The 16,919-nt window shown below is 45.4% G+C and overlaps 1 protein-coding gene across 2 annotated transcripts in view; it reads right to left on the reverse strand.

Moving 5' to 3' along the window:
- SLC24A3 (solute carrier family 24 member 3) overlaps window positions 1-16,919 on the reverse strand; it is a 472,654-nt gene that overhangs the window by 57,100 nt on the left and 398,635 nt on the right. For both annotated transcript variants that reach the window (XM_036827175.1, XM_036827174.1), the window contains exon 7: window positions 3,105-3,179. In XM_036827175.1, the coding sequence (XP_036683070.1) occupies window positions 3,105-3,179 (75 nt within the window). The remainder of the gene's footprint in view (window positions 1-3,104; window positions 3,180-16,919) is intronic.

The raw sequence follows: 16,919 nt of genomic DNA on the forward strand, positions 1-16,919 counted from the left end.
AACGGCCCTCAGAAATCCAGACAACCAAGCTGCCACGGTGCTTCCCCTTTCGAGACGGTCCTTGCCTGCAGCAGATGAACATCTGAGGAAATGGTGTCCAGCCGTATTTGAGGTTGAGTTTCTCCAAGCGCAGTGGGTGCCACTGGCATCAGAATCACGGGGGAAGATCCTGGTTGAAGTGAAGCTTCCTGGGTCCAACCCCAGGACCTACCGAATTAAAACCTCTGGTTTGCATGTTTCCAGGAGGCATGCTGAGCGTTTCCTGCGCTGCTGAATTTGGAGGAACACCACTTAAAGTAGAAAGGACCAAGACCAAACCCTGAGGACCCAGACGTTCTCTTTTCCATTACTTCCTAACAGTGGAGAAAGGTAATTTTTCTCAAGATCATAAAAATCTAGGCTTGACGTCAGGTCGGTAAATACACAGTCCAATCTCTAGGTCACAGCAAAGAATCACTTGCTTTTGACTCTGTTGCCATCGGAGGGAACACAGAGCTGCTGGCATCCCGTGAGCAGCTGAGTCAGCTCTGATTCATCCTCAGCAGGTGATTGCTTTGCCCAAAGACCCCGCTCGGGTGAGTGTCGCCCACAGCCTGAGGATGCAAAACCGCTTTGTTTCTTCTCACGTCATTAGTGACAATTACATTTGTTCTATCTTGAACACGTCCAGATAAATGTGACAGAAGACAGGTTATTTCACACACGGTCCAGGAGGTGTCTATGTGAGAACAGAGTGAAGCCGATGCCGGCAAATCTGCCAATAGGCGTGGACGTTGCTGAGTCCGCGCTCCCAGGGGGTCTTGTTTTTTTTTTCCTCTGGTATAAATTTATTTATTTATTTATTTTTGCCTGTGTCAGGTCTTCGTTGCTGCGTGCGGGCTTTCTCTCTAGTTGCGGTGTGCGGGCTTCTCATTGCAGTGGCTTCTCTTGTTGCAGAGCACAGGCTCTAGGTGCATGGACTTCAGTAGTTGTGGCTCTTGGGCTCAGTTGCTCCACGGCATGTGGGATCTTCCTGGACCAGGGCTCAAACCCGTGTCCCCTGCACTGGCAGGCGGATTCTTAACCACTGCGCCACCAGGGAAGTCCCTCCCAGGGGGTCTTGGACTGTGCTGTTCTGGTTCATCGCCTTGTCTCTAGGAGGGTGTATACCTCCTTCTGGAATTCAGTAAAATGGAGAACTGCGTTCATTGACACCATCCACTAACACGTCTCTTGAAAAATGTAATTTTCAGAAACCATCCTAAAATACCCTGACAGCAGAAGAGCCGAGTGCACGTGAGCTGTATGGGATTGGGCGTCACAGGACAAAGATCCTGCAGAGCGTGTCTGAGCAGTCTGGGCTGGGTGAACAGAGGCTTCTAGATCTGGGGGTGATCGTACCTCTTCCACAGGTACAAGAACACAGAGCTCATGGGCGTCCTTAAGTCTGCTGACCGGGAATTCAACAGACACACTGTGTTTTCAGTCCAGCGTGGGCGTCAGAGCACTTCTGCCCCTTGGGGCTGGTCTCAACCCTCCTGATCATCAGTCGCCCCTGAATGAGGGCACTGTGGTTGTAAACTCAAGCTCTTCACTTGGAGCTGCTGTTGACTTAACTAACCCACCTGATTCCTTGGGGAAAGTCTTGTATTAAACATCACTTTTGACTTATTTGTATAGAGCTTTATAATTAAATCTAATTTATTTATTTATTTATTTATTTATTTACTTTTTACTGTGTTGGGTCTTCGTTTCTGTGCGAGGGCTTTCTCCAGTTGCGGCGAGCGGGGGCCACTCTTCATCGCGGTGCGCGGGCCTCTCACTGTCACGGCCTCTCCCATTGCGGAGCACAGGCTCCAGACACGCAGGCTCAGTAGTTGTGGCTCACGGGCCCAGCTGTTCCGCGGCATGTGGGATCTTCCCGGACCGGGGCTCGAACCCGTGTCCCCTGCATTGGCAGGCCGATTCTTAACCACTGCGCCACCAGGGAAGCCCTTAAATCTAATTTATAATTAAATTAATTATTTATAATTAAACAATATACAGGTAAGTGCTTTGTAAACAGGTAAGTAAATCCTTCAGAGGATCTATTTCCGTTCTGTGCATAAGAAAACTAAGACCTGGAGACACCGATTTCTCCAAGGTCTTTAGAGCTAGTGAGAAGGGGACCCGAATTAGGAGCCAGGTCTCCCGATTCCCATGTGTTGTTCTGATTTGCTGCCCTTCTCATGGATGGCTCGGCTTGCCAAGCTAAGGGATTTGGGTTTGTCCCCACAGGACATGGAGCCACTGATCATATAAACACAGGACTGGCATTTGCAGGTGTTCTTGGTCGAGACACCGTTTGGACAGCTCTGAGGACTGAGCAGGGAGGGGGGAGTAGAGGGGGAGGGGGTGGGCAGCTGTGATGCTATTCGTTACATTAATCTGCAATGAGCTTCATCAGTTCAGGCCAGAGATGCAAAAAGCCTCAAGGAAAACGGGCTACGGGGGACACACTGGGGAGACTTTTACAAAGTGAAAATCCACAGGACAATGAAGCCAAATGTGTATGTTGGGAGTTGGGGGGAAGGTCAGTTTAATATCATTCCCAGGCTGGGTAGCTAGGGTAGGAACGGGGGCTGAAATAAAGGAGGAGGGTCCAGTCTTGGGGAAAGCATCCTAAGTGTAGAGACACATTGGGTCTGGGGCATGAAGGTGTCTAGTAGAGAGTTGCTTACTCACTGCTAGGGACACAGTGTGGGCGTGTCCGTGTGAAGGCGGTAATGGCAACGGGTACCGTGGGACGGGCAGGGCGTGTCCTGGGAGAGTGCACAGAGGGAGGGGGAGAAGGAAGGTCCACACCCAGGGATGCTGAAGGGAGTTACAGAGGAGCCCATGAGGAAAGTGAGTGCAAAGCGTCGGGGGAATCGTAGGAAAACAGCAGGGGATTCTCATGGAGCTGGGGGACCAGGGCCAGCTCCCGTTCTGAGCACCGGACCATCAGGTTGGGGTTCTGAGTGATCAAAGGAGCCGCCTCCATGCACCTGCTCCACTTGGAGGAGCCACGCGTCACCCCGAGCTGAGAAGGAGGATTGGGAGATAAGAGGCCAGGGATCCAGGCGAGGTGCCCATCACACACTTACCACGATGAGCGCGACCACGGACAGCGTGTAGTAAATGGAGTCCCTCAGCAGGCACCAGGAGGACAGAGCCACAACCTGGAGGAAAAAGGGAAAGGAGGTGAGCAACAGGACGTCGGCTGTGCGAGGGAGACAGCCTGGCTCCCGGCGCTGTGGCCAGTGATGACCCAGACACACAACCTAGCATTTCTGTCTCTGTCCTGGAGACCCAGGCCGTCTGCCAGTTCACAGGAATTTACTGAAGTCTTTAGGCATAATAGTCTGGGTCTCCTGAAAATCGGATGCCAAGATGGGGTTGAACCTGCAAGGACTTCATTAGGGGGAGACGCCCAGGAGAGAAGACCAGGAGCAGGCCGGGGAACCGGGAGGGCCGCCCAGCCATGACTGGGGTCTGACCCCCAGAGGAGAGGGAAAGCTGGGTAGACGGACAATCTGAGGAAGGTTCTGCACAGCCGAGCCAAAGTCCCATGTTTCCCAGGAGCCCGCCAGTCTCAGCATCCCTAACGCCACGCGGACCGGAGGAGCTACCTGACCCTGTGTCCTTGTCAACACTCTACCCAGGGCTGGGCAGCTGCCACCCTTCAGAAGAGGCGTGGACAGCTGATTTGCAGTCTCCCCCCCACTCCCCGCGCCCTCTTCTCTCATCTCTATTATATGCCTGGCCTTGTGGGCACTGGACCCCTGGCTTAATCAGAATTTTTAAAAGATTGATTTGCGTATTGATCTGGAGAAAACATTATCTTAGCAGTGGGGAGCTGTCCCTTTAAAGATGAGGTGACTCTGCTGAGACCAGTGGACACCTTGCTGGAGGATAAGCAGGCTTGGCCTCCTGTGTGCAGACTTCCTGCAGGAGAAGGAGGCCCCTGGTGCAGAAGGAGGGGTGGGGCCCCACTGGGCATTGTGGGAGGAGGGGCTGCGGGGAGGGGTGGGGGGAGGAGAGAGGGGGAGGGGCCCAGGTTAAGATCCCTGTTCTGGAGGAAGAGTCATTTCTCCTCTGCAAGCCCTTCAAAGTCTCTTTTGGAGTGAAAGCTGGTATTTTTCCTCTGCTCTGCAGAGTAGGTCCATTTTTGCAGACTCTCCCAAAGGAGCCTGGGAGAGTCCCAGTGCCCTGTCGGAGTTGCTTCCTGGGCTGTCACTCACAGGCCCTCCCACCTCCCTAGAAAAGTGTCAGCCACTCCAGGGCCACAGGACACTTCTAGCTGCCTTTGCCCTTGGCCTCATAAGTGGAAAAGGACACAGCAAATGCCACCTCTCAGCTGGGACGATGACAGGCACACAGTGCACCAAAGACAACAGGAAAAGGGATTCCAGGGACAAGGCTGCCTTTGGCGCCTCTTCCCTCCCCTACTGCTGTGTGCGGCTATGAAGAAAAGATCAGGCAAAGTCAAACCAGAGAGGCATTTCTGGATTCAAATAACATGAAAGATATGACTTAAATAGAACCATAAATGAATAATGAGGCCAGCTTCTTTTCATTAACGCATTCTTCCACTGCTGTAGGGACACTGAGGTATTTTCTGTTGCTAATTTTGCCTTATTTGGATGGGTATTTGCAGATCTAAGTTACAGATGACAGGGCTGTCAAGAAAAGAACTTGTGCCACGAGAATCACTTTAGAACAAACTTTACCCTTTTATCATCTCTCCTTGGACCGTATACTCTTAGAACCTGTGACCATCACTGACCGTCTACGGAACAGAACGAATTGGACTAGACTGTTCATTTTCCATCAGGTCGTAAAACGTGGCGAATATTTTAAAATTTATTAGAGTTAGGCTAATGGACTTAAAACATGTGGCAAATATCAATTCTGAATTTTCTTAAAAAATCACTTGGGCTTTTAATTAAAGATGGCAGATTGAACACATACCACAGTACCTTTGCTCCTTCTTGTTGCACTATAACAGGATAACAGCAAAAGGACTGTTTTTTTTTGTTGTTTTTTTTTTTTAACAAGACATAAACCTGGGAGGAAAGGAGACTAGAAGAGCTGATCAGAGCCACAAAATGTTGGAGGCTGAAAGCAGAAGAACAATTGGTCATTCAGCTGGCAGTGGGCCAAGCTCTAGAAGTGACGGTAAAGGTGGCCTGAAAACGGGATGACCGTGAGACTGTTTAAGAATTCAATCCCAAACCTCCTCCCTCTCTTCAAGCAGACCAGTGACTGCACAGCCCTCACCTTATCAGAAACAGGAGACCTGGCATTTAAAGAAGAGAAGTTCCAGAAAAAGGAGAGGAAATAATCAAATAAATAATTAAAAATTCCCAGAAGTTAAGGATGTGCATTTTCCAGCACAAAGGACAAAACGATGCACACCAATGCACGTCACTGTGAATTTTCAAAATACCAGGACCAAAAAATGGTCCTAGACACTACCAAAGAGAGAAAAACGGGAATATATACAAAGGATCAAAACTAGAATGACATTTTATTTCTCAACCAAAGCACTGGAAGCTAGACGACAACGGAGGAACGCCTTCAAGATTAGAAAGGAAAATGATTTCAACCTGGAATTCTACGCTCAACCAAATTGTTAAGAGTGACAGAAGACTAAAAATAAAAGTTTAATTATCTCGGAAAAAACGTAATTCCTACGTATCTTTTCCCAGAAAGCTACTGGAGGATGTGCTTCACTAAAATCAGGGAGTAAAACAATTGTTACAGAGAATTATGTTACAATAAACCATTCAACCAAACAATAAAAATCTATCGTAATAAGTGAAGAAGGTTTCCAGAATGGTGGTGAAGGAAGATTCCAAAATGATGGTAAAAGGAGATTCCAAGATGAAACTTTTGCAGCAGGTCAGAAGACAGACGAAATGATGCCAGAAGGACAAAACTGATGGAAAATCTTATGATTTTGAACCCATGGAAAGGAGACTGGAGATCTTTGGGAACAGAGCATAGATGCCTCAGCAAACGAACAACAACAAAAAAGACAGTTCTAAACCATGGGGAAAACACAGAGTTGTGCAGGAAAGGAAGATGAATCATTACCCATTACTGGCTCAGCTATAAACAGTGGTCACATAGTCATAATAAGCACAGCATAAACTACTGTCTAAGCAAATTTATGGTGTAATTGTTTGGGGAGGACAGAGGGCTGGGCAGTCGGGGTGGGCAGGGCTGAAAGAGACCTTAACCTTCCTCTTCCACACTACTGTGAAGCCATGGAGCATTCTGGAAACTGAAAAGTCAAGTAACTGCCATAGAAGCATGTTATTTGGAGACACTGAGCAAGTGTCAGGAACAACCAAACTAGTGGAAAGTAGCTGCTTCTGAAGGGTGGGACGGGAAGGTGGCTGTCTTTCATAATAAGCCTTCTGGAAGTGGTTGCCTCTTTAAGCTCTGTGCGTATAACTTTAATGAAAATAAAAACTAAAATAAGAAAGTATAATACAAGTTATCCACTTAGATTTACTCCTGCAAGAAATGCACCTCACGCTGAGCCTAGATGTCAAATCTGCATGGATAGTGATCTATCTTATCTCTTTATAAATAGAATAGTTTTCAATGTATAGACTATCTCCAAATTTCAGCTCCAGATTCAGAGCCTACATTTACCAAAACCAATTTTTTAAAAATTTATTTATTTATTAAAAAAATTTTAAATTGAAGTATAGTTGCTTTACAGTGTTTCAGGTGTACAGCAAAGTGATTCAGTTATATATATATATATATATATATATATATATATATACACACACACACACGTATATATTCTTTTTCAGATTCTTTTTCATTACAGGTTATTGCAAGGGATTGAATATAGTTCCCTGTGTTATAAGCAGGTCCTTGTTGTTTATTTTATATATAGTAGTGTGTATCTGTTAATCCCAAATTCCTAACTCATCCCTCCCCTCACTTTCCCCTTTGGTAACCATAAGTTTGTTTTCTATGTCTGTGAGTCTATTTATGCAAAACCAATTTTTTCTACAGAAGCAATGAAGTGGAGGACAAATAAGGAGGCAAATTAGGGAATAATTTTTCTCCACACTCTAGAAGGAATTAAAGCATCGTTGATTCTGCAGTATCTATAGTGAAAGCTGTGACCATGACCTCATGTCCACCTCTACCTTCCTTTTCTGTGACCACTACTCACCACAGTAGTGAAGATTTACCTGACACTTCCTGCAAACAAGAGGACTGGAAGGGTTATTTCATTCAATCCTGCAGCAACCCAAAAAGGTGGGCAGTGTCACCCTCATTGGCCAGCAATCTGGACCTGACCAAGGTGAAGCCTTGACCGTGGTCGTACAACTACCAGTGGGGTGGGGGCTTGGATCTGAACCCAGAAGCCTGGGTCTCACGGCCCTGACCCGACACTCTATGCTACAGTGCGTAAACAGAGGCGGGGTAAAAGCAGATACCCATTTGTGACACCTCCCATGGAGATAGTTTTTTCTCCATGACATTAAGCCACTAGGCAGGTGCGTTAGAGATGGCAGCCAAAGGAGGGAAGAGTTGGAGGTGAGAGACCAAAAAGCAGCGACCACAGCTCAGTATAAAAATATACTGCTCTAAAGAGACTCAGGGCAAGTAATCAAGGCAGAAGGAGTGACCACAGTGACTATAGACAGGGATACAGATTGGGTATGGACATATTCCAGGAGGGAGAGAGTCAGTTAGAAAACTGGGAAACTACTCCATTTAGCTAGTCTTTTTTTTTTTTTTTTTAAAAAAAACACCAATACAGTTCATTGTTTGCTGATGGAATATTTTACTTTTCCACAGATGTGGATACACTGATGCTTGGGTCTAAGCCACTCTCTTTGCTTCTTGGTGAAGGGGCTTTTATCTCGAGCAAGAGGCCAGCAGTAATCTGACTCACTGGCTGGCAGGGAGGGATCTGTCAGCACCCCTGCATCAACATGGGAGGGAGGCTCTTTGGCATCTGTTGGCAGGCGTCACCCAACCCAGAGCCGGGGAGATGGTGATGAGAAGACAGTGCTTCCTGAGCACTTTGCAAAGTGAACAGGGGTCCTGGGAGAGAACCAACGGTGAGTAATGCTGCCCTTGACCTCATTAATCAATAATACAGATGGCGCAGATTGTAAGAGGCCATCCGCCGGCAGACTCCTCCATAAATTAAAGCCAGAGGCTCTGTTTTCCCCTATAGCTCTAGGAATCCCTCCCGGCTGGAATTTCATCTTGATATTTCTTTTCTATTTCTGGAGTGCATTTCACTCTTTTTCTATTGAATATGCAGCTTCAGTTTCCTTCTTATAATTTCATTTAGCTTCAGAGTGGCATGAGGCAAAAAGAAAAAAAAAAAAAAAACAATCCACACTTCCAAAACAGAGGAAAATACCTTCTCCTTTATTCAAATGTTGAGTGATAATCTGGAATTCTGACCCCTTCCAGGAGGTTAAAATTAATTATTCATGATAAAACTATATATTTTCTGTATATGGATTTGTATTGCAAATCTATATACAGCTATTGATATATATGGTAATATACACACATACATATGGATAGATAGCATATATAATATGATTTAATATTTATGATTTTCCTTGATGGAGAATGGAATTTGACATTGTGGACACATTTTAAAAGGAACAAATACCCTCAACTTGTGAGCACTTTGCCTTTTTTAAAAGCCATTGAAGCAGTCAGAACACCATAATAGTTACATGACATAAAACATAAAACTGCTATCATTTCAGAGAAATGTTATTTCACACAAATTTCATGGGAAAGGGATTTGAAAATCATAACATGAGTTTTGTTCCAAGCTTTTGAGCTGACACAGTTCCTACAGCCAATTCTTATCTCAGGAAAGACAGCCATGCGATGTGGAACAGGGATGGGGACTCTGGGGTGTCCCCCACATGGTATGAGGGTGACCAGTGGTGCTAGGGGTCAGAGCAGGTGAGGGAGAGGTCTTGGCACTACCGTCTGTTCCTTATTCAAGTACACTTTCAAAACGCTTCGATCCTGGGAAAAGTCACCGAAATACAAATGGCTCCTGCTTTCTGGAAATTTACTGCTGAGAATGGACAGTAATAGGTCGTGATAATTGGGATTGACATATATACACTAATATGTATAAAACTGATAACTAATAAGAAACTGCTGTATAAAAAAATAAATAAAATAAATTTTAAAAAAATAGGTTGTGTAAAAAGACAATAATAAGCATTTGCAAAATACAGTGAATGTCCTCTTATTAATCTTTGCAAACAGGAACAGAAAATGAATTCATATTTTAAATTTTATTTTTTCTAAGAAAACCTATTCTGAGCTCTAGTTTTACTTAAGGAAGACAAATGACAAGTAAACAAGCTGCTACTGGAGATACATTTAAATAAAAACAAGGCCACATCAGGACCGTGCAGGCATATAGTAGTCTCCCGAATGCTCTTCATTGATCAAGCTGAACAATAACCACAGATGCTCTAATGACCTGAAGTGCCTGGGATGCAAAAGTGCCTTCTCAATCATTCAAAACATTAGGTGCAGGAGTTTTCACATTGGATGTAAGTGTTGCCTGCTAGGCCTTCAAAACTTGGTAGCTCGGACTGTTCTCGCACACATCAGAATTAAGGTGGGTCGGTTCCATCTTAGGGGAGGACTGCACCGGCTGTGCTCCTGGAGACCTTTGCCTAGTCACCTAGGACCAGGTGTGGGGTCTGCACTCACTGCCAGGTATTGCTGTGCCAACCCTAGGGACCAGCACTAGGTACAAGTTTGCTGAATAAAAGTAGGGCATTTAGGGTAATTTCATGTAAGTGGACGTGCTAGCTTGGATTTACCCAGAAGCAGAGCCTGAGGCAAGGATTCGAGTGCATACGGTTTATTTGGGAGGTGATTCTAGGAAACGCTGTTGGGGGAAGTGAGGCAGGTAATGAAAAGAAGGTAATAAGCAAGTCACGGCAGCAGGAGACTGGGGCACGATCTTGGTGGGGCGCTCTGGGGGACCCTGGAGAACATGCCTCTCTCCTGTCTCATCCAAGGGGAGAGGGAGTTGGGGTATTTACCCGCCTACTCCCACCAGTCATTGCTTCAGGGCTGCACCTGGAGTGTTGATTCCCTGGCCAAGGAGGGCCCTCAGACAGAGAAACGCAGGTTCTGGCAGAGGGAAGTCAGGCCAGTGGGAACTGAAACGGTAAGGGCGAGGGTCATGGGTGGGGCACCAGCAGTGTCTGCTTTAACCCTAAACGTGGATTTACATAATAATCCAATAATCAGAGTAAGCATTCCTACACACACACACACATACATACACACACACACACACAGAGTTTTGTAAGCCTAAAAATACAACTCGTATATATACCACATCTTTATCCATTCATCTGCCAGTGGACACTTAGGTTGCTTCCATGTCTTGGCTATTGTAAATAGTGCTGCAGTGAACACTGGGGTGCATGTATCTTTTCAAATTATAGTTTTCTCCAGATATATGCCCAGGAGTGGTATTACTCAGCCATAAAAAAAGAATGAAATAATGCCATTTGCAGCAACATGGATGGACCTAGAGATTATCATACAAAGTGAAGTAAGTTAGACAGAGAAAGACAAACATCATATGATATTGCTCATATGTGGAATCTAAAAAGATGATACAAATGAACTTACTTATAAAACAGAAACAGACCCACAGACATAGAAAACAAACTTATGGTTACCAAAGGGGAAGGCGGGGGAGGGATAAATTAGGAGTTTGGGATTAACATACACACACTACTATATATAAAATAGATAGCCAACCAACCTACTGTATAGCACAGGGAACTATACTCAATATTTTGTAATAACCTACAAAGGAAAAGAATCTGAAAAAGAATAAATATATACATATGTACAACTGAATCACTTTGCTGTACACCTGAAACTAACACAACATTGTAAATCAACTACACTTCAGTGAAAAAAAGAAACCCAATCCCATTTACATAAGGTTCTAAAGCAGAGCATATTAACTATGCTGTTTTAAGTCTGGAATAGTGTTCCCCTGTGGCCGTGGGTAGAGTCTGAAAGGGCACGAGGGGCTCCTGGAGGCCAGGACTGTTCTCTTTCTTGATCAGGTCCTGGTGACTGGGGTGTGCTCAGTTGTGAAAAGTCATTGAGCTTTACTTATGATGTACTTCTGTGTACTTCTGTGCACTTTTCTGAATCTACGTGGTACTTCAATAAAAATCTTATTCAAACAAAACAAAAATGCAATTACAAGGTTAGTTGTTAACGTGAATTTTACGTATTTATTTTAACAGTAACTACTCCATCACACTTGGAGTTGGCTTATTAGTAAAGTTGCCAGAAAAAATACAGGACACCCAGTTGAATCTGAATTTCAAGTAAACGATAACTAACTTAAAAGTATGATCTCAAATATCACCTGGAAGAATATACTGAAAATATATTTGTTGCTTATCTGAAAATTGAAATTTAACTGGATGCCCTGTATTATGTGAAATCTGGTAACCCTATGTGTTAGATTTTGGCCATTGGTTAAGATAACTATTTTGACTTTCTTTGGATAAGCACAAAATTGGAAGTTTAGTGATTTTGGAATAAATATTCTTAAGATGAAGGGAAAGCTGAACCTTTTCTACATTGTCTACTTATGCTGGCTATTGACTGCTGTTTTATTCTGGCAATTTGGCTTGCTCAGAGTCCCCCCACCCCCCCTCGGCCTTTGTTTCTTGTTAATTGCAATAACTGCCCACATGTACATTACAATTTTGGGGGAGATTTCTACCACACCAAGACTTTTGTCTTCTCTTGAAAAAAGCCTGAAGACCTGGCAATGGGGGGTTATTCTCGTGCCACCGTGGAGCTGTCAGCGGAGACCTTTTTAGGTGGATGTGCATCCTTCAGCCCTCACTGTCCCCTCCCCTTCCCTCTATGTCCCTCAGCTGCAAAGGCAGGAGTCAGCCGCCATGTACTCCTTCCTTTCTGCTACTAATGTCCTCAGACCTGACCCCTTCACTCATTTATTCTGTATACCTGGGCCCTGCCAGGACAGGCATTTGTGATCCCTAATCTAGAAGAATTATTTTAATTAGCCTTGACAATGCTGAACACACCAGCGGCCATTTCTTTACAACCAACGCTGTGCTCAGGGTTCTAAACATTCTGTGCTACGTGTTCCTTTGCACTCACTGGACCCCTTTTCAGAACTGTGTATTAAAGGGCAAAAAATAAATAACAAAGAACTATAAAGAAACCGATTCACTGAAATCCAGTTCTCAAAACATTGAGAACTGAAGATATCATAATACATGTCTCTCTATTAACAAGAGCCAGTAAACTTCCTTATTGTAAGAAATCAGTTGTTTAAGTGTAGTGATCAGTGGGAAGGGTCTGGAGTACCTGCAGTAACTGTAACATAGCATGAAAACAGCTTATGTGTCTATTGGAGACACAATCCCAGCTCATGTTACCATGGTCTGTTCCTCATGAATAACGAAGTGAAATGTTAAATAGAAGCGGTTAGCAAAAAGAAAGATGTATTTTTTCTCATCCAAGTTCACAGGCCCCTGAATCTAGTTTTTGGCGACAGAAGCCCTGAGGTTCTGCTCTTTCTCAGTCCCTGGCTTTTCGACATTTAATTAGTTGTCCCTCCACTAGAAGGGGGACGGGAGGTAATGTGGCCCTCTGTCCATCCTGGCTGCGCCGATGAGAACTTAGGGGGAGGGGGTTGAAGCTAACAGCAAAAACACCGTTTGGGGCTGTCTGTGGATTTCCATTATGTGTGCTTTCTGTTTCATCTGTTATCACAGAGAGGAACTTGGCTACATTTACAGTTTTCCTGGAAGAATTAACGTGGCTCCTACAACATGCAATCTCTTATCTCAGCCCAGTGAGTGCCGAGTGGAAGTCGTTCCGCTGAGGACTGAGAAGATGCTCCCTCCACGGCTTAGTGCCGTCTCCGCTAGTTACCCAAGTGTGGTCAAGACAGCCTGTTAGGACTGCAGCTCTCAGGCCCCACTCTAGACCCGCTGCACCCAAATCTGCCTCTTAACAAGACCGCCGGGGGACCCACGTGTGCGTTACGGTGTGAGAAGCGCTGGCTTAGGGGATGGAGAATTTTGGAGTCTGAGTCACACCTGTGATCTTGAAGTATAAACAGCAAGAGACTGGGGCCCGCGGCCCTCACCCTGGGGTGGGGGGTCTGGACAGGATGCAGTGGGCATGGGTCGCCACTTAGGGTCTTTGTGCCAGAGAGCCACTGGGTGTGTCTGAGTTGCAGGTGCAAACTAGAAACACCGCTTGTATGGGGTTTCCTACTTCATCAATTTCTAGCACCAACCCCGCTTAAGATGCTGGGGGAAACCACCCCTTGGTACAAACCAGGCCAGAACATTCCTGCTCCCTCCCAAGCTCTCGTACTCGACCGATTGAAAGACGATATAAACAAGTCCAAATCAGTGGTGCTGAATTTATTTTTAAATTTATACCATTTGGGTTAGTAGTCAGATACACATAGGAGGCAAATATTTCCTCATTTTATCAATTATGAAGCCTAAAAGGACAATGTCAAGCTTGAGGGATCATTTCACTGTCCCGATCTGTAACACAGTCTTGTGGGACTAGGGTCTCCAAAATGGGGTGGGGCTTCTCTGCCTTTGAGGTGCTGATAGAAAAGGAAGTTAGTACATATCATGTGAGTTCAGAAATCAGACAGCTAAGACCGTGTATTTGAGTTGAAGCTTCTGGAAGGAAGAACCTGGCTAAAAGTACATTATTACATTAGCATTTGGTGTTTACATTACCACATGATGTTTTCCATGCTGTCAGAAAACCGGTAATGTAAGCATAAGGGGAAGATGCTCCATTTCCTTCTACTCTCTCTGGAAATTAAAATGCTGGAGGCAAAGGGGATGGAAAGACAGGAGAGACAGCTACTTTCCAGTCCACAGGCTTGGATATGGATCTGGAAGGGTCCGTTTCATACCTGGAAGGATCCACATTTCTCTGGCTTGATCAAGTTACAGAGGAGAGGAAATGTGGATCGTGTACTTTAAAACGAAGCTTTCTACCTACTGTTTGACAAGGGTTGGAGCTTGCGTCATATCAGGAGCTCATCTGACCTATTCTGTGTCCAAACGAAACGTGGGAGCGCCAGGTTGGAAAGGAAGCACTTGTCCCCTCGCAGGTGTGGACGCAGGGTCACACTCTGATCTCGGGGGTGCGCAGTGAAATTTTCACACCAAGAAATACTGGTTGCTGCGTCTGTGTGGCTCATCCGGCCCCAGTCGATCCGTCAGGCAATTTATTTTAGGTACTTTCTGTGACTCAGGGTAGGGAGAACAGGAGGCCCATGAATCAATTCCGCAGCCACGGCAAACTGAACACAAGAAGGTTTCTTTAATGGGTGCTTGGAAGATAACTTCCCCCTGCCTGCATTAAAGATCTTGAGGATTAAAATACGGTAACATCAAAACACATCTAGACTTGATCTGCCTTAAGCAGTGAAGCAGAGGCTCAGGCAGCCAGTAAAACCTGCCAGCTGACAAAAGCCCCTTCCCCAAAGAGCGGACTAGTTTTTAGCCAAAATCACAGGGAGAGGTTATCTAAGTATTTATGTTAATTTCACTTTGCAAATGACCGTGTAAATGGAGAGCAGTGAGTGCCTTAGCTGTTCCCAGGATCAGAAGTGTAATCAAATGTGGTGTGGAAAGTAAACCAGTAAGGATATGGTGCTTGTCCTGTTTGGAGGAAGCGGAGATGTGGGGTGGGCTGGGGTGGGCATGGGACCTCACCCTTCCATCTGTGCCTCCTCTCCGTCCCCCGACTCTTCCCAGCGCACGGCCTGTGCTCACATCCTCACTTCACGTCTCCACCTGGAATGACCACTGTTACCCACACCAGCCCCTCAGCAGTGTGCAAGGATCCACGCAAAAATGTCTGAGAAGACCCTAAGATTCCGGGGTGAGAGGAAGGTAGTCCATGGAGGCATTAGGAACAAAGAGTGGCTTTACCTGGAGCGCCCTGTCTCGTTCCCAGGAAAGAAAAAGCCTCTCTGGACGATTTGGGGCCTTCAGGGACCCGGTATTGGGCTGTTTCCCAGGAGGTCATGGCCCGCGATGGAGCCCCTTCCTTAACAGCCAACATTTAAAAGTTGGTTCTTATGCGCCAAACGCTGCACCAAGCACGTTACCTGCCTTTTTCCTTCCAATCTTTTACTCTTGACATTTTACAGATGAGTCAACCAAGGCTAAGCAAGGTTACATAACCTGCCCAAGGGTCAGAGTTTGAAAGTGACTGAGCCACACCTTGAACCAGATCTGAATACCTGTGGAGCCCACACAGTTACCCCTTTGCCAGGGATTATTCAACTTAGCTGATCATAAGAATGACCTGGGTCTGTTTGATAATAGGGTCCTGGGCCCACCCCAGGCCTTCTGAATCAGACTCTCAACTGTGGCTGCACAGTGGAATCACCTGGAAGCTTTAGGAAACACTCATGCCCGGGTCCCACCCCCCCGAGATGCTGAGTTAGCTGCGCCAGGCTCTGGCTGGGCCACTGGGATTTTTCAAAGCTTCCCAGGTGATTCCTAACATCCAGCAGGGGCTGAGACCACTGCCCCATCCTGCTACCACCTGTTAGGCTGCAGGATGTCCAGATAATCAGAAATGAGAAACTACCAGGCATCCCCTGTCCCACACAACGCAGAAGGAAACCCCACCTATGTGTATGAGATTTTGAGAAATAACAATAGATTTTACCTATTCCTTATGAATATTTCAGAGCCCACACCCTAGCAGTGTTGCCATCCATCAGTCTGCTTATAAAGTAGATCTGTTTTAATATCTCTGCCAGATTTAGAATAAAAATTTACTTTGAGAGTCACATCAGGATAAAACAAGAAGTGTGGAATTGCTGGGTGTCACTTTTAGCTGGAAAGACTCAAAGGCGGCGGGCTGGAATCATCGGAAGTTTTGTCACTGGCGGGGCTCGTGGCTGATGTTGGCTGTCAACTGGGTTCCCAGCTAGGGTTACTGGCCTAACCTGCCAGTGGTCTCTCCCTGTGGCTGGGGCTTCCTCACAGTGTGGCAGCCTCGGGGCAGTTAGGCCACTTAAATGAGGGCTCTGGGCTCCAAATGTAAGTGTCCCAAGAGAACAGGCAGAAGTTGCATAGCCTTTTATGAGCTGGTCTCAAAGGTCATATAGCTTCACGTTTACTAAGTCACAAGACTGATAAAGTCTAATCATTGTCTGGAGCCTTAAAGTTGGATAGAAGTATTAGCAAGAAAGTTTTAATATAGTTCCCTTCAAGTGAAACAAATACTTAATAAAATGTTTATTTAAACAAATTTTTTTTGATGTGGACCATTTTTAAAGTATTTATTGAAGTTGTTACAATATTGCTTCCGTTTCACGTTTCATTTTGGTTTTTTGGTCCCGAGGCATGTGGGATCTTAGCTTCCTGAGCAGGGATCAAACCCACACCCCCTGCAGTGGAAGGCAAAGTCTTAACCACTGGACCGCCAGGGAAGTCCCAAAATGTTTAAATCAAATTTCCTAAGGGTGCATTTGGTTGCCTAAGTCATGCACGTTTACACAAATTACTTCCAATCTTGGGAGACAGAAGGGTCATACACTGTTTTCATAAACTTCTTCCTATTTCTATCTGATTTGCAATTAATAATCCACTGAAATTTGTAGGTCTTGTGTAAGATAAACTTTCAAATATAAAAGTGATGATTATGGTTTAAAAAAATCAGGCAGTACAACTGACTATGCGTGGAAATAAAAAGCTTCTGCCTGCCCTTGCCCTTCACCCCCGTCTCACTCCCCAGAGGTAACCATTCTAAACATTTCTGCTTTGGGTTATTTTAGGTGTCACAAAACTAATACC

This window comes from Balaenoptera musculus, chromosome 15, assembly GCF_009873245.2.
Source record: "Balaenoptera musculus isolate JJ_BM4_2016_0621 chromosome 15, mBalMus1.pri.v3, whole genome shotgun sequence".
Classification (NCBI taxonomy): Eukaryota; Metazoa; Chordata; class Mammalia; order Artiodactyla; family Balaenopteridae; genus Balaenoptera; species Balaenoptera musculus.